The sequence below is a fragment of the Phascolarctos cinereus genome, unplaced genomic scaffold (assembly GCF_003287225.1).
Source record: "Phascolarctos cinereus isolate Bilbo 61053 unplaced genomic scaffold, phaCin_HiC Scaffold_726;HRSCAF=1367, whole genome shotgun sequence".
NCBI classification, from domain to species: Eukaryota; Metazoa; Chordata; class Mammalia; order Diprotodontia; family Phascolarctidae; genus Phascolarctos; species Phascolarctos cinereus.
The window spans coordinates 419110527-419131598 of NW_027556098.1; the positions used below are offsets into that span (position 1 = coordinate 419110527).

The 21072-nt window shown below is 38.8% G+C and overlaps 1 protein-coding gene across 2 annotated transcripts; it reads left to right on the top strand.

Annotated features, from left to right (window-relative positions):
* The first annotated feature begins 1226 nt into the window (after positions 1-1226).
* LOC110220147 (sulfotransferase 2A1-like) lies at positions 1227-19607 on the top strand. Of its 2 annotated transcripts, none has more exons than XM_021004064.2 (6): positions 1227-1545; positions 3839-4053; positions 6744-6870; positions 11647-11741; positions 14499-14679; positions 15071-15439. In XM_021004064.2, exons 1-6 carry the CDS (start codon positions 1413-1415, stop codon positions 15079-15081), a joined length of 762 nt encoding a protein of 253 aa, XP_020859723.1. In that variant the 5' UTR covers positions 1227-1412; the 3' UTR covers positions 15082-15439. The 2 variants fall into 2 exon arrangements, with proteins under 2 accessions (XP_020859723.1, XP_078002094.1); XM_078145968.1 differs by lacking the exon at positions 15071-15439 and adding an exon at positions 18549-19607 and having other exon boundaries at positions 1228-1545.
* Positions 19608-21072: the final 1465 nt, after the last annotated feature.

The window sequence follows — 21072 nt, forward strand, 5'->3', positions numbered from 1 at the left end:
TGGGAGGGAAGGAATAAGTGATGAAAATAGACCCTACTATGTGCCAGGCACTGTGCTAAGTGCTTTACTAATAGTATGTCCTTTGATTCTCATGAATCATGAGTAGTAAATGGTATTATGACACCTATTGTATAGTTGAGGAAACTGAGGCAGAGAGGGTAAATATTTTCCCAGGCTTATGCTACTGGTATCTGAGGCTGAATTTGAACTCAGGTCTTTCTGACTGCAGGCCCAGCATTTCACCCCTGCCAACATAGCTGACAAAAGGTATAGGGAAAAGTCTGTGTGGCATAGTGTTTGATTGCATTCAGTAATTAACATTCTTCCATGCTTCCATATCCATGGTAAAACAAGTTAATAATTGAATTCCATTTTATATTTCTTTACAATGCATATTAGTGCATGTCTTCTTAATTGCAAATAGGCCTTCTTCAAATCCAAAACAATAATGAAAAAAAGTGAAAAATGGAAAGAGAAATAGAAAAGTCAGAAGAGATACAGAGTGAAGTGAGCAAAACCAAGAGTACAATATGTGTAATAACGACAATAATTATTTGAAGGGGAATAAAACCAAAGATCTTCTCAGCTCACTTGGATGTGGTGACTAATGGGGTGGGGAAATGCTGCCCACCTCTTGGCAGAGAGAAGATTGGCTAGAGGTTCAGGAGACTTAAATTGACAGTCACAGCCCACGTGTTGTTGGCTAATTGTTTTTGGCTGAATCTACTAACAGGTTGGGCTTTTATTGGGATGGGGATGTCAGTAAGTGATGAGAAGGATGCACAGAAAACAGAAGACAAGAAAGAAAAGAGCCTTAATTATGTATGTAAAAATGGAAGAACTGAAGGAAGTTCAATAACAGACCTCAACAGATATGGCAGTTTCATTATTGTTATATTATATATACTCTTTGCAAAAAACAAATTTTCATGATAGAAGTTTACTTTCCACAAGTAGTTTTTATTCTCAAGAACGATAAAAATGAGCATCACCACACACAGTGTGGAACATAGAGGATTGATTATGAAACTGTGAATCTCTGTTTCCCACTGCTTGCTTTAAAAAACAGGGCGTGTAATTCCTAACTAGCTTTACCTCTGAGCCAGGGTTGCAACACATGAAATGTTGCTGTGAATCATTTGCCTAACTTTGTCCAACCCTGTCTTGGAAAAATTCCCAGGAATTGAAGTTCATGGTTCTTTTACTCCTCTTACAATATTAGTTTTGGGTCACCAACATGTATTAGTAGAAGACATTATGCTTTCTTCCAGTACTGGTCGGGTGAAGACAAGGGTTGTCAGAGATTGAACCACTCTTGATAAGGACTTGAGGAGAAAAGTCTCAGTGGGTAGAATTCAGGTGAGACTACAAAGAAGAAAGTTTGGAAACTTCAAACCTGATCCTACAAAGACATGTCATCAGAATACACAGAGTTTGAAGGAATCTTGTTCTACCCATTTTACAGTGTAAAGAACCTCAAATTTTGTCAGGAAGAGTTTATGGTGAAGGATACTGATGTCATTCTTGTAACCTACCCCAAGTCAGGTAAGAAACAAGGATGGGTCCACGTGGAGGTGTTTTGGGAGAAAAATACATAATAGCTGCCCTGCAATGTTAATCAAGGTTGCAGAATGTTAGAGTTGGAAGGGATTTGGGAGACTATTTCTCCGAAGTGATCAGTTTTTTCCCCGAGTGATCAATTTTAGGAGAGAAATAAATAAATGTAGAGAGAGCAGAATGGCAGTCAACTTAACAAGCATTCATAAAGAACCAGCCATATTCCAGGTGTTGTACTAGGTAGGACAATTTTAGTGAAACTTGGGAAAAGTTGTGTGACTTGATACAGTTTGAGGTGAGCAGAACCAGGAGAATAGATTATACAATATCAAAACACTGTAAGATTAATCAACTTTGAAAGACTTAACAAATATTGAATGTGTTGACCAATCATGATCCATGAAAACCAAATATAAACCTGGCTACCCACCTCCTGTTAGAGATGATGGACTCAGGATGAAGAATGAGGTATTCATTTGGGGGCAAGAACTGTGGGGGAATTTCTTTAATGTGATTATGTGTACATGTTATAAAGTAGTTTTCTTTTTTTTTTCAGAAGGAGTTAGGGGAGGTCTGAGAAAAAAAGCAAGTGATTATGAATTTTAAAATGGCTTTCTAAAAGATCAAATTTAAATTAATTGGTGAACTCCATGTGAAACTACACCTACCTCATCAAAAAATCCCATTTTCCTCTTCGTTGGGATTGTTCCCCTTTTCTTTTTCACAATTACATTCTTGAGCACCTTCCACCCTTCTTGTGCTTATTTCCTTTGAAGCAGTTTACTTCATGGGCTTAATCTTATGTCTTTTGCCTCTGAATACTGTAAAATCTGCTCTGCCAAATGTAGGGGACTTGTCCAATTGTGCCCAGATTTCCTTTTCTTATAGAGAAAAAACATCTCTGAACTCTCAAATAGTCACTTTCCTCCTCCCAAGATTCCTATCATTTCTACCGAAGCAACTAGTTCTTCCCCATTAGGGAGAATTGGATCTAGAAGAGAATTTCCCTCTCTTGCTTCTTCCAACTTTTGAAGGATGAAATGACCAAAAGGCAGTTTCATAAGTTGTTAACTACTCTGCTCTTGTGAGGCAAAGAACCAAAACATATCTGAATATCTGAAATCCCCCATCAGTACTATATCCTCCCCTTGTCCCAGTCTCAGGATCTATTTCTCAACATTCTCATCTATTTCTTCTCTCTTTCCAGGGGTCTGTAAAGTATAGACTTTAGTGACAAATTGCTTTTGTTTCTCCTTCTTTGGGCCTTCTCCCAAATTCCCTCCATTATACTTCTGCCTGTCCCACCTTTGGTTCCTGCATGTCTTAATATGTGTATACCTTCCTAATATGCGATACTGGTTCATCCTCAGATTTACCTATGCTGTTTCCCTTAAATAAGGTAGACTCATATAAAGCCATAGTATGATTTGGATTTTCTCCCAAAAGGTGTTAAAGACATCAGCTAGGTCCATTTTGAACTCTCATATTGTGGCCTCTAGTCCCTTCTGCTTGTTGACCAAAGTACTTTACTGATGTCTCCTCTCTTGGGTTTTGTATCCTCTGGATTTATGGCTTTCTCAGCTGCTATGCTTCTCTGATGCTACTCCTATAGAATTTAGCTTCAGGGGTACATAGAAGACATCTTTTTTTTTCCCCTTCTCATCCTCTTTATCATAAAGTCTTTTTAATCAGATTCATGAGACTAGTTGTGTGTTAACCTTATATTATAGGCTGTGATGCAGAGAGTTAAATTTTATTCTTCTACTGAACGATTCATTTTGCAAATTAATTTTTCCCTTTAGAGTCTCTTTCCTTTAATATACAATAACAAAGGAAGGACAGCCAAGTGCTCTTATGTTCTTTACATTCTGGCCTCAGATTGTGTAATCATTGGGAATGTTGTTTAGGTTGCTTCTGGCAGAGTTGTCCAATTCCATCTGAATTATCTGCAGTGAATAGCTGTCATCAATTTGGATAAGTTTTGGGGTGTTCTCCATTGTGGTTTTGAATATGTGACTCTGGCAGGTGAAAGACCACTTTGTTCTTGCTTTCAGTTTGCCAAACAGGCTTTCTAATAACAATATTAGGAAGATAAGAACCTTCTTCTCTCACAGAGTATCGAGTTCTCTCTTCAGGAGGACACTCAAATTCATTGTGTTTCTCTCTTCTTCCCTACTTCCTTCTCTTCTCTGTCTCCCATGGAAAACTGGCTCTACACTTAGATATCACATGCAAAAGAACCTGTATTAATATACTTTATCTTTTCTGTTCTCTCCATTAGGAACCCATTGGGTTATAGAGATAGTCAGCCTGATCCGCAGTAAAGGAGACAACACCTGGGTCCAATCCATCCCTATTTGGAATCGGTCCCCATGGATAGAAACAGACCAAGGCCAGCTGTTGCTTTCCAAAAAAGAACAAAATGGACCCCGGTTTTACAGCAGTCACCTACCCATCCAGTTGTTCCCCAAATCCTATTTCCACAGCAAGGCCAAGGTGAGCAAATGAGAACTCCACTCAGTGAGGTGGATACTGGTATGACAATATTATGCTAGCAGAAGGCTAAAAAGTGCATTTCTGATCTGCATCTTTCAAGGACTGAGAGGAAATGGAGGCAACATCAGACAAAGAAGGAGAAGCATTTTCGTCCCCCTCCCTCTTCTCTATGACATTCCAACACAACATTTTTAATATTAATATTTGGTTCTTTACTTTATTCCTCTCTGTAGCTCCTCAGTGCTTATGGGTTAAAGTATAGGATCATATTGTTGCCTCCAAAGTCATCTACAATCTGCCTTCAAGCCTTGAATATACATTAACTCTCTCTACTCACTATCATTCATTAATTCAACATTCCAGACATCATTTTGAATGGCTTTCCAGAATGGCTTGACCAATTCATCGTTCCATCAACAATACAATAAGGTGCCTGTTTTCCTAGATCCTCTAACATTTTTAACCTTCTAGGAACATTAAACCAACTCCAGTTTATTCTTATATATCTTGTATGTTTATTGCTAGTGTCTTTTTAAATTTTCTTTAATTGCCTTTTTGATAGAAAAAAAAGCAAGAAAAAGAAAGTGAAAAAAGGTGCTTCAATCAGCATTCAGATTCCATCAATTATTTCCATAGATTTGGATAGCGATTTTCATCCTAAATCCTTGGACATTGTCTGGGATCAATGTATTGATTGGAATACAGCTAAGTTATTCACAGTTGCCGTGGTACAATGTTGCTGTTACTGTATAAAATGTTCTCCTGGCTTCTATATACTTCACTTTGAATCAGTTCATATAACTTTCAAAAGATTTGTCTGAAACTATTCTGCTCATCATTTCCTATGGCTCAATAGTATTCTATCACATTCATCTACTACAGTTTGTTCAGTCATTCCCAAATTGATAGGCATCCTCTTAACTTCCATATCTTTGACCCTACAAAAAGAGCTGCTCTAATTATTTTTGTACTTAAAGGTCATTTTCTTTTTTATTTGATCTCTTTGGGATACAGACCTAGTAGTGGTATTGGGGTATCAAATGCACAATTTTGTTACCCTTTGGGCATTATTTTAATTCGCTTTCCAAAATGGTTGGATCCATACACAACTCCAATAGTATATTACTGCATCAATTTTTCCACATCCTCCAAACATTTGTTATTTTTCTTTTCTGTTACATTTGCTCATCTGACCTGTAAAATGGAATGCCAGTTCTTTTATTTGTATTTTTATAATCAGTAATGAGTTACAGCCTTTTTGTATGATTATTTATTGTTTTGATTTCTCCTTATGAAAACTGCTTGTTCCCATCCTTTGAACATTTGTCACCCAGAGAATGATTTGTATTCTTACAAATTTTATTTGGTTTTTTATACATTCAAGAAGTGAGGATCTATTTGGAGAAAGAATATAAAATTTTCTCCATTTTCCTCTGCTCTGTCTGATATTCGCTGTATTGGTTTGGTTTGTGTAAAACATTTTTAAATTTCATATAATCAAAATTTTCAATTTTATATTCTGTATGGCTCTGTAATCCTTGTTTGGTCACAAATTCTTCACTTATCCATTCATCTGATAAGCAAAAATTTCCATATTTATCTAATTTGCTTATGTCTAAATTTCACACCTATTTTGACCTTATCTTGGTATACAGTGTGCAGTGTTCATCTGTACCTTGTTTCTGCAGAATGCTTTCTAGTTTTTTTCCACTAATTTTGGTCAAAAAGTGATTTTTGTCCCAGAAACTTGCATCTTTGTGTTTATCCAAGACCAGATTACTATGGCCATTTATTATTATGTACCAAATCTATTACACTGATGCTACATTTTGTTGTGATCCACACAGTCAAAGAGTTTACTGTAGGAAAGAAAGCAGAAGTGGGTGTTTTCTTGAACTCTTTTGCTTTCTCTATAATCCATTGAATGTTAGTAATTTGCTCTCAAGTTCCTGTGTCTCTTTGAAAACCAGCCTGCTCTTCTAGTAATTTTTGGTTTATGTATTGCTGAAGCCTCGCTTGCAGAATCTCAAGTGTACCTTTCCTGGCATGTAAAATGAGCACTTTTTTTTGATAATTAGAACATTCTTTGGCATTACTCATCTTTTGAACTGGGTTGTAAACTGATCTTTTGCAATACATTAGCCACTCATGAGTTTTCCAAATTTACTGACATATTGAGTGCGAAGAGAAAGATACACAAATGGGAAAATAGGATGGAGGGTAATACACAATAATCCTAAGTGTGAAAAAAATTCATGCCAAGTTTCTGACACAGGCCTCATTTCTCAAATATATAGAGAACTAAGTTAAGATTGGTAGAACCAGGAAGCCAGGAGGAGAAAAGGTGCTATAGAAGGGTCGCAGTAAAAAATACGTGGATAAGGAAGAAAGACCAGTAGATGGGCAAGATGAGGTCATTGGCCACCTCATTAGGAGAAGGACAATTTGGTACTAGAGAAATAATTAAATGTAGGCCACTGCATAAGGACTTAGGGTAGGAATATATGTATGAGAAGTGGAGACAGAGACTGTAGAGTTCCTAGTGGAAGAGACCAGTAGTGACCAGAAAGAAGGTGTTAAGTAAGCAGTTAAAAAAAAAACAAATTGGCTTTTTAAAAAAAAAAAATTGGGGTGGTATGGGAAGGTCCAGTGGCCTGGGCAGCCTATAATAATCTTGATTTCTATTTCAGATAATTTACATCATGCGGAACCCCAAAGACGTGGTTGTTTCTCTTTATTATTTCTCAAAAGTGGCTAAATTTTTCCACACTGCAGAAAGTTTTTCCCAGATGTTTGAGAAGTTCACTCAAGGAACTGGTGAGCAGACTGAGAGCTAGAATCTCTTTATCTTTGCAATAAAAGCCACTTCTACTTCTGGAGGGATATTGTGAAGACAACACATGAAGGAGGCAACTCCAATACTAGCCCCATTTTGTAGATGAGTCAATAGACACAGAGGCTCATTTCTCCCTTTTTAAGTTGTGACAGTCTCCTCTGTATGGATCGCATTTATTTCCCCATCACACTCTACCTCATGTGTGCCCCTGATGCATTCCCCCAGCCAGAGGTAGTCTGACATTTCTTCCCATTCATTGTATCTAAAGATTTTTATGCCAGGGATCACTAGGGCTATGGAGCCCCATATTGGAGATGACTGGTCTAGAACATACATCAGCCACATCCTTGGCTGAAAAATCATAGTCCATATCATTTGAAGCTGAAAGGTTTCCAGGAATTCAAAAAGTCAATTCACTTAACTTTACCTAAAAGAAAAGTACAGTCCACAGAAGAGGAGGGACTTAGAACCACAGAATATCAGAGTTGGGAGGGACCTTCATGTACAACTCACTCATTTTTCATATGGGGAAACCATGGTACACAGATAGGAAGAGATATTCCAAATTTGACAAGCATTTTTAAGTGCTTGCTGTGTCCCAGGCACTGTACTAAGCACTGGAAATACTAAGAAAGGCAAAAAAAAAAAAGAATAATCCTTGTTTTCAAGAATCTTACAATCTAATGGGGGAGATAAGATACAAAGACCTATATACAAACAAACTATAGATGAGCTAAATGGGAGATGATCAACAGACAAAAGGCACTGTCCCCTTAAGGAAGACCAGGAAAGGCTTCTTGTAGAAAGTGGGATTGTACCTGGGACCTGATGGAAGCCATGAAATCCACAAGGCAGGGCTAAGGGGGGAGAGAATTTCAAGCCTTGGGGACAGAGTCTAAAAATGCATGGAATAGGGCAATGGAGGGTCTAGTCTGAGGAACAGCAAGGAGAGCAGTGTCATTGAGTCACAGAATCTGTGGGTGGAAGTAAGCAGTAAAGAAACTAGGAAGGTAGGAAGGTGCCAAGTTATGAGGTTAAACAGAGGATTTATATTTGATTCTAGAGGAAATCAAAAGGAGTCCTTGCAGTTGAATGTGGTGGTGTTGGGTAGGATGATGTGTTGTGAAAAACTCCACCTGATCAACTTCTGCTTTAAAATGTGCCATTTGGAGTTTGGAGGAAGCAGAGCCAAGATGGCAGAGTAAAAGCAGTAAGTTGCTTGAGCTCTCCCCCAAACCCCTCCAAATACCTGTAAAAATGGCACTAAGCAAATTCTAAAGCAGTAGAACCCACAAAAATACATGGCGAACCATATTTCCAGGGCAAGACAATCTGGATGGTTGATCAGAAAGGTATATTGTGCCAAATAGGAGAGGAACAAACTTTGGCATGGGCACACAGGCCCCAGAGAGCCTGCAGCAGGCCCCAGTGGACTGAATCACAGGCAGCTGTCATGGTTTCCAGACTTCTCAACCCATGAATGCCAAAGACAACTTAGAAGGTCATTGGGAAAAGACTGTCTGTGTGGTGAGAGAGATGTGCAGTCCCAGCCCCAATCCCCAAGTATGGCCTTAGGGCAGTGGCTACCCCTGGAGTTTCTGGCCAGCAGACTGAGAAGGAATAGAGTGGCTGATCAGAGGGGGATTGCAGGCATCTCTTTGCTGTTGCAGGATTCTCTTGCTTTGCCTGTGCTTGGATCTGGGTCACAGTTCTGGGTGGTCTTGTGGAGAACAGGAGCACTGGCATGGTGGAGTTTGTAGCGGTGGTGAAGACTAAATCCTCCTCACAGTTCCAAGGCTGAAAAGAGTGGTTGTGGTCACTCATAGACCAAAGCCCAGGCCAGGAAAGGAGTAAACACCTCGCCCCTTATCATATCACCTTGGAAGAACTGAAAATTTACAGGTCTGAAAACAGCTGCACAAAACCCCAGAAGCTTCAGACAGTACATTCTTCACACCGGAAGCAGGCACCTACCTTAATAAACAGTTTATAACTCAAGTACTTGTCTGGGATCATGAGCCAGCAGCAAAAAAACGGTCAGACCACAGAATCTTACTTTGGTGACAAAGACCAAACATACAACTGGAAGAAAACAAAGTCAGAGCTCCTATATCCAAAGCCTCCAAGAAAAATATGAACAGGATCCAGGCCATGGAAGAACTCAAAAAGGATTTTGAGAAGCAAGTAAGAGAAATAGAGGAAAAACTGAGTGATGCAAGAAAATCATGAAAAACAAGCCAACAGCTTGTTAAAGGAGACCCCCCCAAAGAAAACTGCAGAAAATAATATCTTAAAAAATAGCCCAACTTAAATGGCAAAAGAGGTCCAAAAAGCCATTGAGGAGAAGAATGCCTTAAACAGCAAAATTGGCCAAATGGAAAAGGAAGTCCGAAAGCTTACTGAAGAAAGTACTTCCTTAAAAATTAGAATGGAGCAATTGGAAGCTAGTAACTTTATGATAAATCAAGACACTGTAAAACAAATCCAAAAGAATGAAAAAATAGAAAACAATGTGAAGTATCTCATTGGAAAAAGAACTGACCTGGAAAAATAGATCTAGGAGAGATGATTTAAAATTATTGGATTATCTGAAAGCCATCAAAGAAAACAAAGCCTGGATATCATCTTTCAAGAAATTGTGAAGGAAAACTACCCTCATATTTTAGAACCAGATGGCAAAATTGAAATTGAAAGAATCTACTGATCACCTACTGAAAGAAATCCCCAAAGGAAAACTCCTAGGAACACTGTAGCCAAAATACAGAGTTCCCAGGTCAAGGAAAAAATATTGCAAGCAGCCAACAAGAAACAATTAAAGTATTGTGGAAACACAATCAGGAAACACAGGATTTAGCAGCTTCTACATGAAGAGATCACAGGGCTATTACAACCAAGAATCACCTACCCAGTAAAACTGAGCATGTCAGGGCAAAAAATGAATATTCAGTGAAAGAGAGGATTTTCAAGAATTCTTGATGAAAAGACCAGAGCTGAACAGAAGCTTTGACTTTCAGATACAAGACCCAAGAAAACATGAAGAGGTAAACAGGAAAAAGAAATCATAAGAGCCTTAGTAAGGTTGAACTGTCTACGTTCTGCCTGGAAAAATGATAATTGTAACTCATGAGTCCTTTGTCAGTATTAGAGTAGTTGGAGGGAAAGAAAATATGTGTATGTATGTATGTTTGTATGCATAGATAATATAGAGATAGAGGTCACAGGATGAGTTGAAAATGAAGGAGTGCTATCTGGGGAAGAAAATTAAGGGGTGAGAGAAGATTATATGGAGAGAAGGAGAAAGGGGGAGGTAGAATGGGGTAAATTATCTCGCATAAAACAACAAGAAAAGTCTTTTACAGTGGAGGGTAAATGGGGAAGGTCAGAGGGAATGAGTGAATCTTATTGTCATCGGATTTGACTTAAAGAGAGAATAACATACACACTCAGTTGGGTATGGAAATCTATCTTACACAACAGGAAAATAGGGGGCAAAGGTGGCAAGTGAGCAGGAGGATGATATAGAGGAAGATAGTTTGGGGCAGGGAGTAATCAGAAGCAAACAGTTCTAAGGAAGGACATGGGGAAAAGAGAGAATAGAAGAAATAGGGAGCGGGATAGGATTGAGGGAAATAGACTTAGTTTTTTACAACATGGCTATTATGGAAGTGTTTTGCATAACTACACATGTATAACCTGTATTGAGTTGCTTGTCTTCCCAATGAAGATAAGTGGGGAAGGAGGAAGGGAGAAAATTTGGAACCTAAAGTTTTAAAAACAAAACTGAAAAAAATTGTTTTCACATGCAACTGGGAAATAAGATATACAGGAAATGAGGTATAGAAATCTATCCTGGCCTACAGGAAAATTGAAGGGGAAGGGGATGAGAGAAGAGGGGGGAGATAAAAGAGAGTGAAGATTAGGAGAAGGGGTATTCAGAATGCATGACATCTTGGAGTGGGGGGAGGGATGAGATGGGAAGAAAATTTGGAACTCAAAATCTTGTGGAAGTGAATGTTGAAAATTAAAAATAAATTAATTAAGTTTTAAAAAGAGCCATTAGATAGCTTTTCTATGTTTGTTGCCTTCCCAAGACACTTCAGTGTAGCAGAACTGGGGAACCAGTCCCATGTCTCATGACTCTTCAATCCAGTGACCTTTCTCCTAAAAAAATGGCAAACTTCAAGTTCTAAGGCCTCTTCTAGACATCAAAAGTCACCTCTTCCAGGAAATTTTCAGTGATGCTGAAGTAAAATTGATGACTTAGTTAATGTGACCTTCCAAATTACTAATTCGGTGGCTCTCTTGTGGAAATTCTTGAATTTTTTTTGTTGTAGTTACATATCTCATCACTCAGTCCTTCCCCCATTTCCAACCCACATCTATGAGGCTAGTGTCTTCTTTTTTTTTTTTTTTGCATTTTCCCAAATTTAACATGACACACAAAATGTCTACTGTAGTCATGTATATGCAATTTATTACCTCTGAAAACTTGGACAAATCATTTACCTACCTGTCTCTCAGTTTCCTATTCTATATAACATGGCTAGACTGTATGCCTTTAGAGGTCCTTTTCAACTCTAGAGATATGTTCTCATCTTTTTCTTTTGTCACAAATACCTTATCAGTGCCAGCCTCAAGCAAAATCTTGTGTGTGAGTAGACCCTGAGTCAATATTTTGTGATTGAATGAGGTATTATTGAATGTGTAAATGAAGGAACATGTATGGTCAAAGGGCCTCTCTTTTATTCTCCTTGCAGTGCCATTTGGATCCTGGTTTGACCACACCTGTGGCTGGCTATCCTTGAGAGAGAAAGAAAACTTCCTAATTTTGACCTATGAGGAACTTCTGCAAGTAAATGCTCAATCTTCCCTTTCTTTCTCCTCATCTTCATCTTTCCTTCCCCTTATCTTTAATTTCCCTTACCCTTCTTATCTTTTTACTTCTACTGTTCCCTTCAGTTGGTCTGTCCACACTCCTTAGACCCTGCACTCTTCTTTTAACATCTATCCTGTCTTTTGTGTCTGTCTCACTTCCCTGATGTACCTTTGACTTGTAAAACAGAAGAGCAGAGACACTTTTGGTAGGTACTGTAGGTACAATTTGGGTTTTCTATAGGTCCAATGAATTGGAAGAAAGGAGGTAAAATATTTTTCCTTTTGACTATAAGTACATAAATATAAAGTACTTTAAAAAGTAGCAATTAACATGCAGACTAATGAGAAGCAGAAATATTATAGTTAATTTTTTAAATTTTGTACCAGAGTGAGTTTTAAAGAGATTTGATCACCTAGGTACATTTTGATAGCTTTCTTATTAACAATAAACTTTTTTTAATCAAGGAAAAGACTAAGTCAATTGTTTTCAGATTTAGTAGAACCAATTCATTTAGGACTTCTCTTGAAGATAGGCCTTCCTGGTGCTGACCAACATGCCTAAAAAGTACATTTATTAGTTCTTGGTAGCTTCTCCTCTTGGGGTGAGAAATTGCCAATTCGCTCTCCCTAAGCTTTTAGTCATTGTTGCAGGTAGGTTTACCCAATATTCCCAGCATGTCTCATCGGTAAAAACCTTTCTTCTCCTCTTGGACATACTTTCCTGTCTTTCTGGAACTACTCCTCTTTCATATTTTCTATGTTTTCCCCATCTTCTTTTTCCTCTTTTCTTTTGAAATTCTGATTCCCTCTCCTTCCTTTCCCCCTTCTTTCTTCCTTTCTGAAGTCCTTTTATTCAACCATAATCTCTTACCTTGACATCTCTCCCCATGCCTCACTCCTAAAACTATCCTCTTCCTTTTCTGTGACCTTAACTCTTTCCACCTATAAGAACTCGCTCAGGGCTTCACTTTTCATCTAGTTTGTATTTCTCCTCTTCCATATCTTGAATTTATCATAACCAGTTGACATTAGATTGTCTTCCACTCTCACATTCCATGCCTTTGTCCTGTTATCATGTATATGTTGCCAAACACAATTTCATTCCTGTCATTTGCCTAATCTCAAGTAGTCTTTCACTGCTTTCGCCACAGCATCACAATTCTTTTATTCTTCAATAACTGATCCTTTATGGCACTCCTCACAGTGACTTCTCTCCTCATTCTTCCCACACCATTAATCCCTCACTCTCTCAGCAAGAGGCATGGCCTTATACTTTACTGGAAAAAGACAAGCCATTTGCCATGAACTGTCCCTTTTCCCTTCCCCTATAACTCAAAAATCCCTTGATATCTTCCCCCCTTCACTTTATTCTCACAAGAGGTGGCATTTCTTCTTACCATGTACTACCTCGCTTGTGCCCTTGGTCTCATCCTCTTCATAAGATAGCAGCTCTCATCTTAAATCTCCCTACCTACTGATTCATTCTTTGCTTCTTACACTTAATCAGTCTTTTAACCTTGTCTCAGTTTTGTCACCTGTAAAATAAGATGGAGAAGGAAATGCCAAACCACTCCAGTATCTTTGTTAAGAAAATCCCAAATGGGGTCATGAAGAGTCAGAAACAACTGGACCATTTGACCAAACAGCAGTACTTCCTACAAAAACTGCCATAGATTCTCCACTAGCAAAAGCAAATGACTTCATCCTACCATGCAATTATTGAAATTTATGCTGGGTCAGTCTGAGTGACCTCTTTGTTTGCTCTCTTGCTTGCCTTTAGGAGCATGTGCCTGCCAGAACTTCCAAAGTGGCAGTGAGTTACCCTTTCATCCCATTGCTTTATCTCTAATCTCATTTCCCTCTGAAGTGACAATAAGGAAGAAGCTATGATTAAGCTATCTCAATCTATTTTAAGAATAAGTATGCCTATCAGAAATATCTTTACCTTATTTTTAAACTGGTCTGACATGCAAGAGGTGGCAGTTGGTGGTTTTGAAGTTCAGTGCCCAGAAGCACTGAAGGTTCTCCCCTTGATGTACTTAACAAATCATTTTTATTTTTTCTTCCTGAGTTTGCTTCATTATTGAGGACAAATCCCGAACTCAGATTTTCTTCTAACATCCTCAAATATCTTCCTATAGATCTCTTTCTCAGTCAGGCTCCTAGAAAAAGTTGTGTAATCTTGTTTCTTCCTTTTCTCCTACTATCATGCACAAGTCTCTCTCATAAAGCAGACACTTCCTGCTCTCCACAGCTGCTAACGTGTCCTCTTGAAAATTACTTTTTTTAAAATTTTGTATATAATTTGCATACTGGTGCCCTCACCATATACATTTGTTAATATTAAAGACTGCTTTTTTTTTCATTTTATTCCTAGTGTTGAATACAATAGGTGCTTCATTACTTCCTTTTCTTCGTTCCTCCAACTCTTCTTATCTCTTCATTCCACTTCCCCTTCAGCTCCTCTTCATCCTCCTTTCCTTCTTGTCATCCTTCCATTGCAACAGCCCTATGTCCTCTTCTTCCTTTCCCCCTTTACTTTTAATTCAATTCCTATTCTTCTTCCTCTCCTATTCCTTTATATTTCCTGGGCTCTTCCTCCTCTTCCCTTTTCCCTGTTCTCACCCCTCTCATTGTCTTCTTATCCCCCAAATCCTCCTCATTTTGAGTCTTCCCTGTTAATTGTTGGATTTTCCATCAGTTCTTTCTCTTATATTGAGAGGCCTTTCCACAGGATCTTTGGGGAAATGTGGAGAAGATTTGTCACTTCCTGGGAACAAAGTTGACGGAGGAAGAAATCAACTTAGTGATAAAGAATGCTTCCTTGTCTGCCATGAAAGCCAACAAAATGTCCAACTATTCAGTTGTGTCTGATGAGTTTATAGATCTCAGCCAAGGAAGCGTGTTAAGAAAGGGTGAGTAGGAGCCTAGAGATAAAGAAGCAAAGCTGGTGGGTGTCTTTCCAGAGTTTTGCTGACCCCAGCAAGCCAGACAAGAATGTCTGGGTCTAATAGTGAAGGATGAGAGAAAAAGTGATCAAGATGTTTCTTATATCCAGAGCAAGTATCAGAGAATACAATAATCCACCCACGTATGGGAGGAAGGGTAATACAGGAACCTATCATATATTTACTCTTTTAAGGAAGATCTTTTTTGGGGGAACTATTCTCCCCAAAATTCTGTGGTAAGCATCCCATGTGTCACTGCTGCCCCAGTATTTAATCTACTTGGATGCTGAAAATGAAATGGCCTCTAGTCACATAATTCTTAGTCCCTGAAGACTCAACGTGTGCCATCTTCTTTCAGGTTTGTCCTGAACTCCTGGGATGGTATCTAATGGATCAAGGACAGTGTCTCAATTTGGTTTTGCACATGTGAGGAAATTTCCTAAAGTCTGCATTTGTTAGTTGACCTCTTTCCATTCATCATTCTGGTCTTGAACTTTTTCACTAAATCATCACCAGAGATGATAACTGAGAGTCTTTCCTTGCCTTGTAACCAAACACAAGTGTCTCAATAGATTCTTGTCATTCTCCAACCACCTTGCCACTTGGAGCAAGCAGCCAGTCTTTCTTTGACTGGCCCTCTGTTTAACAGAACGTGTTCCAAATACTGCATCATCTCAATATCTAGGAGGGTTTTAAGGAATTGAATAAATGATTTCTGCTCATTTGACCCCAGCCTCTCCCTCAAAATTGCATATCCTTCCTACATAAGCATTCCACCACGGATGTCAGAATATTGAATTTTCAGAATGTAGGTGAGGTCATAAACAAGATTACTGAGGAAATTTGCCAGCAAACTTCCAATTCTGTCCCTTGGTTCTTTCTACTCCTCTATTACTTCAGTTGCACATCCCAGCCAAGAGTCAAAGGGTTCCCCCTTTAGAGGATGGAGATAACTTCCTGAAGACAACTCCCCATAGCACTCCATCTCTAGAGAGTTCTCAGTGCTGTTAACTGGCATTTTGACAGTTTACATGCAGGACGTAACTATTTTAGCTGAAAGTGAGGCATTCCTCTCCCTCTCTCTTTCTTTCTCTCTCTCTCTCTCTCTCTCTCTCTCTCTCTCTCTCTCTCTCTCTGGGCCAGAACACTATAGCAGACTATCTGGATGTACTGGAAGTACCCTGATTAGAACAGATGCCCAGTGAGGCTTCCTTTCTCTTTTCCTGAGAGACCTTCCTCAAACCTATTGATCATCATATAATACTGCTGTTACTTGGTGCAATATTCTCCTGATCCTGCTCATTTCACTTTGAACCAGTTCATCTGAGTCTCCCAGGCTTTTCTTCTACCACCCTGAACATCATAGCTTATAGCACAATAATATTCCATCAGATTCATTTACCACAACTTGTTGAGCCATTCCCCGACTAATGGACATCCTCTCCATTTCCAATACTTTGGCACAACAAAAAGCAACTATCAATATTTGTGTATATATAGTACCTTTTGCTCTTCCTTCAATCTCTTTGGGACACAGACCTATAGTGCATTTTTGGGTCAAAGGGTATACAGAGTTTTATAGCCCTTTCATAGTAGTCCCAAATTGCTTTCTGGAATGGTTGGATCAATTCATAATCAACAACGAAATAGTTTCTCAATTTTCTACATCCCCTTCAATAGCTGTGATTTTCCTTCTTCTTTTTTTTTAATCTAATACCTCTTGGGGGATACCCCAGAGTTACTTTAATTTGAACTTCTCTAATCAATAGTGACTTAGTGCATTTTTAATATCAATATAGATAACTTTGATTTCTTCTTCTGAAAACTGCCTGTTTATATTCTTTGAACATGTATCAACTGGAGAATAATGGATATTCACATTAATTTGACTCAGTTGCCTATACATTTGAGAAATGAGGCTATTACCAGAGAAACTTCCTATAAAATTGTGCCCCAATTTCATGCTTTCCTTCTGTTCTTGGCTGTATTGGTTTTATTTCTGCAAAACCTTGTTTTCACTTAATGTCATCAAATTCATCCATATTGCATCCTGTCATGCTGTCTGTCTCTTGTTTGCTCATAAATTCTTTCCTTCTCCATAGGTATGAGAGGTAAACTTTTCCATCTTTTTGTAATTGCCTTATGATATCACCTTCCTGTCTAAATCACATACCCATTTTGACCTTATTTTGGTATTTGGTGCAAAATGTTGGTATACACCTAGCTTCTGCCAAACTGCTTTCTAGTTTCTTTTCACCAGTTAATTTTAAATAATAAGTTTTTGTTACAAAAACTAGGATCTTTGAGTTTATCTAACACTGAAATACCATGCTCATTGACTACTGTGAATTGTGTACCTAATGTATTCCACTGATCAACCAATCTATTTCTTAGCCACAACCAGACTGTTCTCATGATTTCTACTTAGTAATACACTTTGATATCTGGTGTGGCTAGGCCACATTCCTTCACATTTCTTTTTTCAGATTCATTTCATATTCTGGATTTTTTTTTCTTCAAGAAATATTTTGTTATTATTTTTATTAGCTTTCAGGTAGTGCAATAATTCAATTATCTCTCCTTCATCTGTTTTCTAGATAAGTTGTTTCTCCAATGAGAAATTTCATCTTTTTGCTAGTTTTTTCAATTTTATTTTGATTCATGAATAATCACTTCCATGTATTTTTGAGTTTAAAATTTTTCTCCCCTTTCCTCCCCACCCTTCCCAAGACAGTACACAATCTGATGTAGGCTATACATTTACATTCCTGTTAAACATATTTTCACATTAGTGGTGTTGTAACTAAAAATTAAAACCAGTAGGAGGAACCATGAGAAAGAGGAAACAAAACTCAGCAGAAGAGGAAAAAAAATAGCACTTCAAATTTCATAGTTCTTTCTTCGGACGTGGATAGCATTTTCCATCACGAGGCCTCTGGAGATGGCTTAGATCCTTGTATTGCTGGGAAGGCTTAACTTTATCAGTATTAGTCATCACACAACATGGCTGTTATGGTGTACCTTTCTAGTGTTTTTTTTTATTCTTTTCACTTTTTGTTTCTTTCTTGAAGTCTTATGGAGACATTATATTCCATTTGTTCTCTTTGAATTTTTAAGGAATTATTTTTTTCAGTGGATTGTTATATCTCTTTTTTCATTTGGCCAATTCTGCTTTTTCAGGACTTCTCTTCAGTGTGGTTTTCCTCTTTTACCAAACTGTTGAATCTCTTTTCATAATTTATTTTTGCATCACTCATTTCGTTTCCCAGTTTTTCCTCAACTTCTCTCATATGATTTTTAAAATCCTTTTTGAGCTCTTCCAGGAATTCTTACAAGACTTATGGGGCATGTTGTTACTCCTCCTGCCCAAAAGAACAAACCTTTCTGCAGCTGTGTTAGGAAAGAAGAATAGGTCACAGAGGCTCTTCACTTACATTAGTGGAGATTTAATCAATCAATCAATGGAATGACCAGTGGCTATGCTCCTTAGCCACTTAAAAATGGCTTCCATAATAAACGCCAATCCTGCAAGTTCCCACCCATTGACTCTTTCCCTTTAATGAGGAAAGAGACAAGGCTCTCTAAGAATGGATGTCCTTGTTAATCCTTTGGTCTTCAAGAGGACCATGACACCAGGAAGGTGATATCACGACTTGCAAGTGAATGGGACTTAAGTGAGGCAGGGCATTGCATAGTCACCAGCCTCACTTTCTCCTCTGGAGCCATTTGGATCAAGTGGCAAGATGTAGGTCAGGGTGACTGGACATGGCCCCCTTTAGGAGTGGAATGAGCCTTTCCCAAACCATCACCTGACTTCTTCCCTCCATGTCTGGCAGGAATTGCTGGAGACTGGAAAAACCACTTCACAGTAGCTCAAAGTGAAGCCTTTGACAAACTTTTCCAGGAGAGGATGGCAGAGCTGGACCAAAGGCTGTTCCCCTGGGAGCAGTGAGGAGGGGCTGACAACTTGATGTTACCTTTGATTCTACACAGGACAGGTGGCTGGGCAATTTTACCTAATCCTGTATCTAAACCTTAGATTCACTGGGTCAAAGTAGCCATGGCTAAGAGATACTTGGCTATTTCTATTATAACACCAATATTAAGGCTCCCCTTTAGCTTGCTTAAAAATAACTCCCAGACCTAAGGCAAACACAATGATTTTCTTTCCACTCCCCTGGTCCTTCCCCTGTCTCAAATCATAGAGTACATTAAAGTGATGGAGTGCTAATAGAGCTACCCTCAGCCCCAATATTCTAACTTCCTTATGAGCCCCACTGAATAGCAGTCATGTCCGGATTTGATACCACAATCTGCCTTTAAACACAACACGGGTCCCCCAAATCAATCATGGATCTCATTGAATAGCAAGCCTGTGCTCCCAGCTAGCAATTGCCCCTAGACTCAATCATCTAGCTAGCCCCTTCCCTCAGATCCAATTTACATATTTCCCACAGAACCAGGTGTGTCCATGGACTCAACCTAGACCACATCATCCATCTTGACCAGACAAGATCACAATACCTAGCCAATCAGAAAGCAGCACTGTTGGGATGTAGTGCAGGATGCTTGACCACCAAACCATAAAAGGGGCCTACCCTAAGATAGCACCTGAGCAGTAATAGTAAAGAATTGACCTATAATGAACTTATGATGTAGAGAGTCTTATTTTAATATCATTTTCATACATACATGCTCCCCCATTTGGGGTTTCTTATATACATTGTCAGTAACTGCATGCACAGTCTCATAGAGGCTGGGACCCCTTCCCCATTACCTAATCCCTTAACAAACACCTCCTCCCCTTTTCATGTTACTTACATTCCTATGTTCTATGTAAATATTGATTGTATTATCAGCATCATATACGCTATAAAATTGTCTGTCTTGCCTTACTGGAGTTGCTAATTCCTCTAATGAACTTGGCCATTCACCAGACTGTGAAACCTCAAAACCATAAGAAATCTTTCTAACTGGCTTGAAGTCAGCCTGACTCTTTGAAATTCTTTAGAGATGCCCCACTGCAACTCAACTTGCCCCTCATCAAAAGGAGTAGCTGGCAAGATGAGTGAAGACCATGATTAAACTAGAATCAATTTCGGGAGGTCCACACTGCAGGTCTTGATTATTTCTACCTCTTCTCATTGCCTGCGCTCTGGGTACTTGACACCTGGTGACATGCATGTATGTATGTTGTTGATGTTGCTGTTGAGTGAGTTGAGTTGTGACTGACTTTTTGTAATGTCATTTGGGGTTTTCTTGGCAAAGATACTAATAGTTTGCCATTCCTTTTTCTAGCTAATTTTACAGATGAGGACACTGAGGGCAATACGGTTAAGTGACTTGCCTGGGGTCACATAGATAGTAAGTGTTGGTACACACATTTGAACTCAGGTCTTCCTGACTCCAGACAAAGTGCTACATTCACTGCACTGCCTAGTAGCCCATGTATGCCCTTCATAGAAGAACACTTTTGTTAAACTACTTCCTGCCAAGTTCTGTATTTGAGATTCTCCTGTATATCCCACTGCAGGAGTCAAACTGACAAAATCACATGCTATTGGAACAGGAATAAACCTTTACAGGAGTCATCACAGCTGATTCCTCTTCCACATAACAGCCTTCAGGTGTTTGAAGGAAATGGTAATGATCCTCTGCTCCAAGAATCCATTTTTCTTTGCAAAAATGCCCAGTTTCACAACAGAATCACATGAATGGATTAGCTACCCCAACCCCTTATCTTCTCCCCTTCATGCTCCAAGATGAGTAATGTGTGAAGACTCTCAGCTGGGCTTTTCACAGGAAAAAAGAAGTTGTGAGAGGGGCCACATAGAAGAAGGTAAGGAAAGTAGTGGAGAATGGCGATTACTGGCTGAGATGAGAGAAGTGTGATCATCAGTAGAATGGTGTAAAAAGATAGGAAGGGGAGCAAGACTCTGATAGTAAGAGAGGATGATGGGATAAGTGGGGAGAATTTGAGGTGGATAAAGAGAGTAAGAATAGAATGAGAAGCAGAGGGTGGAGGGTTGAAGAGTAAGAATGGGAGCATGCCTGAGGAAAGTCAAAAGGATTATAATATTAATGGCTAGGAAGAGGAGAGAGGAGAAAGATTAGGGTTTAAAAAGTAAGTAAGAATATAAAGAATCATGAAAGAATGGAGAGGAGCAGGGTTACTCAAAAGAAAGGAAAGTATAGGAGAAGAGACAAAAGGTGATGGAGAAGGGGAGTAAGAATAAGGAGGGGGTTGGATGAACTAAGCATAGTGTATGCAGCAAGGAAAGAAGAGGAATGAAGAGATTAAAGACTTCAAAGAGATGACAAGACTGGGATGCGCATGAACATGGAGGAGATGCTGAAAGG

Bases quoted from the DNA above. Each gene is read 5' to 3' on its own strand.
- LOC110220147 (XM_078145968.1), top strand. From the start codon at position 1,413: ATGTCATCAGAATACACAGAGTTTGAAGGAATCTTGTTCTACCCATTT. The intron at 1,546-3,838 runs GTAAGAAACAAG...TCTCTCCATTAG, and splicing joins TGTAACCTACCCCAAGTCAG to GAACCCATTGGGTTATAGAG. The intron at 4,054-6,743 runs GTGAGCAAATGA...TTTCTATTTCAG, and splicing joins ATTTCCACAGCAAGGCCAAG to ATAATTTACATCATGCGGAA.